Source organism: Vigna unguiculata, chromosome 2 (genome assembly GCF_037176805.1).
Source record: "Vigna unguiculata cultivar grain cowpea cultivar isolate G323 ecotype 2 chromosome 2, ASM3717680v1, whole genome shotgun sequence".
NCBI classification, from domain to species: domain Eukaryota; kingdom Viridiplantae; phylum Streptophyta; class Magnoliopsida; order Fabales; family Fabaceae; genus Vigna; species Vigna unguiculata.
This window is the reverse complement of record NC_140793.1, coordinates 1,452,938-1,461,330: the sequence shown is the minus strand read 5'-3', so window position 1 is coordinate 1,461,330 and position 8,393 is coordinate 1,452,938. Positions and strand designations below refer to the sequence as shown.

Sequence of the window (8,393 nt, the reverse complement as noted above, 5' to 3'; positions counted from 1 at the left end):
GACATGTGTTTGATCTTTTCTCCTAAGGAGCTCTCCGTCAGAGTAACATTTTGTGTTTTTGGCTGGCGTTGGGTGGTATGTACTATGTAGTTTTATGAGAATAATGGAATCTTTGGTATGATTTTATGCATTTCTTTCGAGAAAAAATATGTTGATATTAAATGAGGTATGGATTAGAATATTTGGTGCTAAGAGATATGTTTTATAGAGTTGTGATTAGATTGTGAGTATAAAGTGAAGGAAATGGAATGAAAGAACAGAAGTTATTGAATTGTATGATTGTATTAGGTTTATGCTTCTAAGAAGAGTTAAAAATCCTTACTAGTGTAGTGTTATGCATTGACTAGTGATATGTGTTGATCAAAAGTCATCATATATTCTACTAGGCTTTTAAACTCACATAGACTATCGTAATCTAAGTGGTAAGAGTTGAAAGATGTTTTTATGGTTGGATTAAAGGCACAATGCCATAAATTAACTTACCTTGTCTAAAGAAATTTGATTTAAGTTGGTTAGGCTAAGTGGAGCCAGAGCCTTTGCTACAATCCACTTTTATGATAGGTACAAGGCTTTGAGTGTCTAAGTCATTGAATAAATCTAGATAAAAAAGTCTAGAATTGTATTTTATGCTTGTGATTGTTTTGTTTAGAGATAAATGCATGTTTTTTGTGTGTAGAAATTGATAACAACTGTCTTATTTAGTAAATTTTAGAATATATGTAGATTGAAATTTTTTAAATTAACTTACCCTTTTCTCTGGTTATGTGTATAACTTGTGTTCCTTTTTTTCAATAATCACTATATTAGTATGAGTATAGGAACCTTCAGATAGAAACAAGAATAAACCATATGAGGAAGAATTCAAAGTTGAATATGATGTTTTGTATGTCATATATGAACAATATGTAGAATGTAGTACTGATTTCCTATTTTAGTTCAATTGATGCAAGTACTTGATTTCTTTTGAATTTTTTTTACACTTTTGAATTTTTTTACACTATTGACTCTAACTACACTTCATACATGAGTTTATATACATTCTTGCATCTTTCTGGCCAAATTCGCTTAATACTTTAAATTATAGGAACCCTGGTAATGAATTTTATTTTAGTTGTTACATATAATAAATATAATAAATGAATTCGCTTTTACTCCTAATTTTTTTTGGTCTTCCAATAACATTTAAAAACTATCGACGAGTCTTTAGACATTTTTAAAGTAATTTAGAGATAATTAAATAACAAGTATTTTAAAAACAATAAAAATGTTAATCAATAATGGAAATAATTTATGTTGTTGATTTTGTCAAGGTAACAAGTCAACTAAAATATAATTAAAATTAAGTTATACGAAAATAGCTTGTCAAATATTTTATAATTTATACTATAGCATGGTATAAGAAGAATACACCATATGATTACTTGCTTTCATGTCACTTTTTAATTAGATAATTTCAATTTCAAATGAATAAAAGTAAACTTTTACTAAAATAAATAATTAAATAATTTTTTATTTCAAAATAATTAAATAACTTCTCTTTCAAACAATTATTACTACATAATTCTTTAATACTACTTTTACAATGTTTTCGGTAGGACTTTGTAATGAACTCAGAAGAAAAAACTTATCCTTATTTTGCGACTTTTATATGTCCTCTCCTTCCTAGATTCTACGAGATATAACGGCTAGTTGATGAGAATGAGCATAATTTATATTTTCAAAATTTGAACCACAAAACCCAGCACCGTTCCCCCCTTCACCTTCAACAAGTTTTTTTCCCTTTTTCCCCTTTCCCTTCAAAAAGCGAAGAGAAACGTTTCAGTGCAGCAGCAATGGCGGAGGGTGAGATCAAGAACACAACAATCGATCCAGAGAGCGAGTTTCTGGCGTCGAAGAGAACCAACGGTAACGAGTGGGAGACCTTCAAGGAGAACGTGAGGCCGCTGAAGCGAGGCCGCAACGTTAACCTCCTCAACCACGCCCTCAAATCCCACACCCACACTCACCTCAAGAAATCCCTCCTTCAACACCGAAGGTTCATTCTCTCTCTCTCTCTCTCTCTCTCTCACTCTTCTTCGTTCTCTTTCTGATCTCTTCTTCATCTCACTTCTGAGTTTCTTCCAACAGGAAACTCATCGAAGCCATTGACGAATACCAGGGCGACGACCCTCTCCTCCCCTGGCTACAGTCAGTATCTGCATCCCTCTAACATTTCTATTCACCTTTTTTATTTCTACCACAAAAATATTGGTTAATTATCAGTTATATCATCTTATTTTTTAATTATAATAATGTAAATCAGCATCATGGTTTAATCGTAGTGATTGAAAAAGGAAAAAAAGATGTTTGTTTTGTAGTAAATAATTCCGGGTCTCATTATAGCTCAATTTGGTGGGGTTTTGGAGAGTTTGTATGGTGTTCAAGGTTGAAATTTCATTTTTGTCGTTATACGCACTAAAACTAATCGTTCCACATGTCTCAAGTAAATCCCCCCACATGAACCCTAAAGTATGTATTTGGTAGCTTAAATTACTCTTTATTTTTTTTTTAAGTCAAACAACTCAGATTACTTCAGTTTAACTAATATGATGATGAAAGAAAATGAAACAGTTAGTGGAAAATAACCAAAAATTACTATTAGAACTAAAGAGAAGCTAAGAGATAAACATTCATGTTCTTCAAGGATGGTCAATAGGCTTTCAACCCAAACTCACATCTCTTAACACATATCTTATCACTTATTACACACCTATCGGTGCATCATAATTGATAGGTAAAGAGACATACATTCATATAACCAAAAATACAACAGAATTAAATGAGCATCCTACAAGTGTTGTCATCTAACTTTAGAAAAATTAAAATGTAAAATAAATAATATTCTAATTATATCCTGTAAAATCTTTTGACCACTTAATCTTCTTTATTTTGGACCTCTGCCCCATTGTATCATATGATATTTTTAGAGTAATTTTTGCATTAGTAAGAGTAGAGTATTTCTAGGTACAAATAATTAAGAAATTAAGATGTATTAAATTAATAATAATAATAATAATAATAATAATAATAATAATAATGGAGAAGAGGACAGAGTTTTTATTGAAGTTATTGAAATGTTGAAGGTGTATCAAGTGGGTTCAGGAGGCGTTTCCTCCCGGTGGAGACAGTTCCGGGCTGGTGGTGATTTATGAGCAGTGTGTGCGTGCCTTTTGGCACTCAGAGCGCTATAAGGATGATCTGCGCTACCTCAAAGTGTGGCTTGAATATGTGGGTGCTCTAATGACAATCTTGTGTGTATCAATCTGGTGGTTACTTCAATTATTTGTGATAATTTAAGAAATGTTGCAGGCAGATAATTGCTTCGATGCAGAAGTTATTTATGCTTTTCTGGATGCAAATGGAATTGGAAAATCTCATTCCAATTTCTACATTTCTTATGCTTTGCACTTGGAATCTAAGAACAAGTTTAAAGCTGCTAACCAGATATTCGAGCTTGGCATATCGAGGTAAGGACCCTAATCTCTTGGAGCCTGTGAATGAAGTCTTTTCTCGCTTGATAATAGTTAGTTTTATTGTGGATTTTTGGATAATATTTTTAGAAGTACTTCTGGTTGTTAAACAGACACCCTTTGTATCTTTTGGTCTGAAAAGTATTTTTGGACGAGCACTAACTTAACTCAGACATTCTAAAAACAATCGAATAACTCAAAGTGCTTGTCCATGTAAGCAAATTTGGAAATGTTGGTGCATTTCACTTCCCTTATTACGCCTTGGGTTTTCGACTTTGTGGTTCATAAGACAAGTGTTTGGTGGTTTTTTGTGTCAGCATCTCGTACTTCTTTGATGTCGTATTTTCCTATGAACTTTATGAGTTGCAGACTTGCAAATGCTATCCCTCATTTGATTACTCCATTTTTCAGGAATGCTCAACCAGATGACAAATTGAAGGCTGCTTACAGAAAATTTCTTGCACACTCGATGGCAAGGCCAACAACAGCTACAGATGTATGTGGTGTTCCAATTGAGTGCTTCTTCGAAACTGTTATAGTTCTAAAATGATCTTTTGATGTATCTACTATATTCTTTTGCTGTCTAGGATTCGGTAGAAAAACTGGCACCCTCACGTAGCTTTGGAACTGTTCTTGCCAATCGAGAAAATCGTGAGTCCTTTACTTGGTGCACAATCATTTGTTTCAAAATCATGAATTTTAACTCTGAACATCTTTCCCTGTGGTTGCAGGTTCTGCCCTGTCCACTGTGATCACGAACTGTGATAAGAATGATAGGTAATTTGACTGTTTCTTGGGCTTTATTTTTGGTATTTGGAGTTTGCTAGGTTATTTCTCGAATTGCACACTACAATTTTCTCTTGCATAGAAATATATGAAAATTTAACTCAAAGCTCACGCAACATTCCTCCCTAGGCATTTCTAATATGAAGGTGTCCATCATATTGTTCTCTCTTTCATGTAGGATTCGAGCAGCTCCCTTTTCCATTTATAAAGATTCAGGTGCAACTGGTGAAACTGATCCTCATCAGCCAGACCAATCACACTCTTGGCGCGCACTTGGAGCTCGAGCTGACAGAAATAAGGAGAACAATGCAATTCCTGGCAAGTGGAAATCCTTTAAGGTACTAATTTTCAACCTTTTGCTTGCATTTCATGGTTGACTACAATAATCTTACAAAACTGTACTTTATTGCCCAAGTTGTTGAATGATTTCATAGGTGTGTGCTTCTACATTCATTTAATGCCCAAGATATTCAATGATTTCAGGTTCCACAGCGACTTGGAACAAGAGCTGGAGGGGCTACTCCAAGTACCTTTATCCCAGTATTTGTTGATGAAGAATGTCAAGAGTAAGTCGAATCTGCACAAATTCAGTTTGGCTGTCAAATTTACGTTGAGATGTTTCTTAATTGGCAACCACCATTACACCCACGCACACAAGTTTCCTTTAAAAATGGGGTTAAATAAACACTATTCTTTAATTTTTCATATTAGGAGTTATAAGGTGACTTTAGTGGTAAAGTTGGTGAAGGGGGAGTGGGAGATATAAATAAGGTTGGTTTGATGAGTTTGAAAAGGAGGGTGGGAGAGTTGTGATTTAAACTCCTGGAACTAACAAAATGTTAACAACTAACATTTATCGATAAAAAAAAAAAAATAGCAGTACGAAAGATGTTGTCTAACAATTAGAGCAAATGAAGGGACTAAAATCAATTTTTTCCAAAACATAGGAACATCAAACATATTTTATCAGCAAGAGATAATGTTATTCAGTGAAATGAAGGCTTATGTGCTTCTGGTGTACATTGATTGACAGTTCACAAAGTACAAAAGAAGAGGGTCTTAAGTGCCCTAGTTTGAAGATTAAGCAGGAGGACGACAAGGAATTGAAAAGGTAACTTCACGTGGCAATGTTTGACCACAGATGATTGAGCAGGGTCCTGATGAATTAATTGACACATGCATGTATTGTTCTTCCTTTCAGGGAAACAGAGCTACTAAGGAAGAATCCACTTCGCAACTTTCCTCAGAACAGCCTCCCTAGATAACTCATTCAACCTCTTTGAGAATGCCATCATTTCTTCAATAATTCTCAGCTTTCCCCTAGAAAGCTTTGACCCACATTTGCTTCAAGTTGGTAGTGTATTTCTGGTTAAAAACGATGTTCGAATTGCTTGGATGGAAAATTTAAGAAATTTTAATGTTTGAGAACATTACTTCGAATCAATTCAGTTCATTTGCAAAAAACTCTAGTATTTGTAAAATTAGTATATTTTTCTACCTGTATTTATGCTATTAACTGGCTGGGGTTTATTGCGTATACTTCATATACTGATAACTGAAATACCAATCGTCATTGTACAAAATATGTATATATAACATAATGAAACACAGGAAAATTAAGTTAAGCAACCATAAATTGAGGCTTGGAGCAATCTATAGTGGGTGGTGAAAGCTAATTATTAATTAAAAAGGAATTAAATATGTTTTACATTTGGAATTTGTATAAGCTGCACAAAATGAGAGAACCCTTGCTTTGAACAACTAATTTGTCTCCAATAATGCAGAATTGAGCAACCAGTTTTATGAATAGACATTTGTGTAACAGCAAGTGTGATAAAAATATCAAGTTGTGTGGCAATAAGTATGATAAAAATATCATTTAGTTCCCGACAATGTATTCAATCTGAGTAACTTCATTTTTTCTTGTTTGTAGTTGTTCCAAATCAAGGAGCCATTGGTGCAAATTACTGGTTTTTCTAAATACAATTCATCATTGTCAAATGTAATTCTTATTTCATTATGAATAACAAAAGTTTAATTGAACTTATGAAAGTATGAAGCAATTATTATTTGTAATTGGAAGCCATGGAGATGCCTATGAGAGTGTACTAACCTGCACCTTTTTATTTGAGGAAGAGTTTCTTCTTATACCCCATACTTTCTTCTACCACTCTTATTATATAAAAAAATGACGAAGCATACAATTTTATGCTTTAAGGTTTAATATTATATAATACAAAAATATTTCAGATTGTATAATTTAAAATCTAAAATACAGCTATGGATTTCATAAACTGAAAATGTTCTTAATTGTTCAATTCCGAATATAGTTTCAAAACCTTATGAAAACAAAAAAATTGAATTTATTATTGAATAGACTATTTTGGAACTTATCCAAAAACATGTAATTTAAAACTTTTTACTAAGCAATGGACAAAACTATTTGGATTTTTCTTCCTGCACCCCCAATTTTTCTTCCTACACCCCCAACTTTTTATAATTCCACTACTACCCTTTTGGTTTATAGTTACCGGCTTACAGAAGCCGGAGTTACCGGCTTTCAGAATCCAAAATTACCGGCTTTCAGAATTTGATTTTATCGATTTTCAAGATACAAACAGTGACAAAACATGAATAAAAATTTTAGGGGTGCCAAATTTAATTTTTTTTATATATAAATTAATTTTCTAGTTAAATAAAAAGTTCTTCATTCTTTTTACTTAAACCATTTTTATAGAATGATTCACGTATGCACTTTTCAATTTCTAATATTTCTAAGTCATTGAATTCACGCAACAAAGGTATTCTAATTTCTATTCCAAATCAAGGTTATCCAACTAATTCATTACGTGTAACAGAATTTGTAATGCAACCCAAGATATATCCATAAATTTTACCATTTCAGCAGAAAACACAACAACCTTTAAATTTCATAATTTAAGGTTGTACTAATTTGGGTAAAATATAATTAAGGTTCATGCCAATTTGATAAAAGAATTCTTAAAATCATAATTATGGTTCGTACTAATTTGGGTAAAACTTAATTTGGAAAAAACATCATAGGAGAATCATAAATTTAAGATACATAAATCATAATAAAATATTAATGATTTATGACAAATATTGAGATAATCATTTATCTCCTTACTTTTCTTTTTTACTTTAGTACTTTCTTGATGACTTATTGCAAAATAATTTTATTATTACCAGAGATAGAACCTTAATCGCTTTTATCAACCAACATCCATCAAATTAATTTTTATTTTTAAACAATAAAGATATACAACTAAAAAATATATAAATAAAATTATTAGAAATTTTCTTAAACTTAATATAAATAATATAATTATATATAAATATAATTTTAAAATATATAAAAATATATATTAAAAAAATAAAAAACAAAAATTGGGGTTACCGGCTTTCAGAAATCGGTATTACCGACTTTCAGAATCCGGTGTTACCGGCTTTCAGAATCCGGTGTTACCGGCTTTCAGAAACCGGTGTTACCAGATTTCAGAAACCGGTGTTACCGGCTTTCAAAAACCGGGTACTGAATTTCATTCTTGGGGGTGCGGGCTGCGAAGATATTTAATTTATAATTTTTTTTTTAATTTTTTTGAAGGATATAATGGTCTTCATAATCAAACTTGGAGATGCAGGAAGAAAAATTGGGGGTGCATGAAGAAAACCCAAATATTTCAATAAATGCACACTATGAAGTGTTAAAAGAAGCTATGGAGAGTAACAAAGAAAGTGGCTCCTTGTTCAATGTGTTCCAAACATTTGAAGTCAAATGTACTTTTTCATTTCTGAAGGACTGAAGAGAGCAACAAAGTATTGGTTATTCCTTCCTACACCTCCACAATCGCTATCCCACTCCACAATAAGAGAAAAAACACTAACCTTTCACCGACGCACCATAGTTGCTCCTGCCACTGTCACCCTTACCGCTGCCGCCACTATTGTCCTCATTGGCGGTGGCACTATTGTTGTCACAGATACCGTTGCTGTCATCATCGCTACCGTAGAAAAAGAAGGAGAAGAGTGGAAAACGATACATGGGAAGAAGAAGAAAAAAATAGGCTTATTTCATGA

At 32.6% G+C, this 8,393-nt stretch overlaps 1 protein-coding gene across 1 annotated transcript; it reads left to right on the top strand.

Annotated features, from left to right (window-relative positions):
* Positions 1–1,679: 1,679 nt before the first annotated feature.
* BUBR1 (BUB1-related (BUB1: budding uninhibited by benzymidazol 1)) lies at positions 1,680–5,834 on the top strand. Its single transcript, XM_028057356.2, has 11 exons — positions 1,680–2,035; positions 2,128–2,187; positions 3,123–3,267; positions 3,349–3,506; positions 3,921–4,005; positions 4,097–4,160; positions 4,241–4,286; positions 4,474–4,633; positions 4,779–4,861; positions 5,329–5,406; positions 5,497–5,834. The coding sequence occupies exons 1-11, from the start codon at positions 1,833–1,835 to the stop codon at positions 5,558–5,560; spliced, it is 1,146 nt and encodes a 381-aa protein (XP_027913157.1). The 5' UTR covers positions 1,680–1,832; the 3' UTR covers positions 5,561–5,834.
* The last annotated feature ends 2,559 nt before the right edge of the window (positions 5,835–8,393 follow it).

What these genes read in the sequence shown, in the direction of transcription:
- BUBR1 (XM_028057356.2), top strand. Translation starts at nt 1,833, where the DNA reads ATGGCGGAGGGTGAGATCAAGAACACAACAATCGATCCAGAGAGCGAG. An exon ending in TCTTGCCAATCGAGAAAATC is followed by an intron (nt 4,161 to 4,240) that starts GTGAGTCCTTTA and finishes CTGTGGTTGCAG; the next exon opens with GTTCTGCCCTGTCCACTGTG. An exon ending in GTTGATGAAGAATGTCAAGA is followed by an intron (nt 4,862 to 5,328) that starts GTAAGTCGAATC and finishes ATTGATTGACAG; the next exon opens with TTCACAAAGTACAAAAGAAG.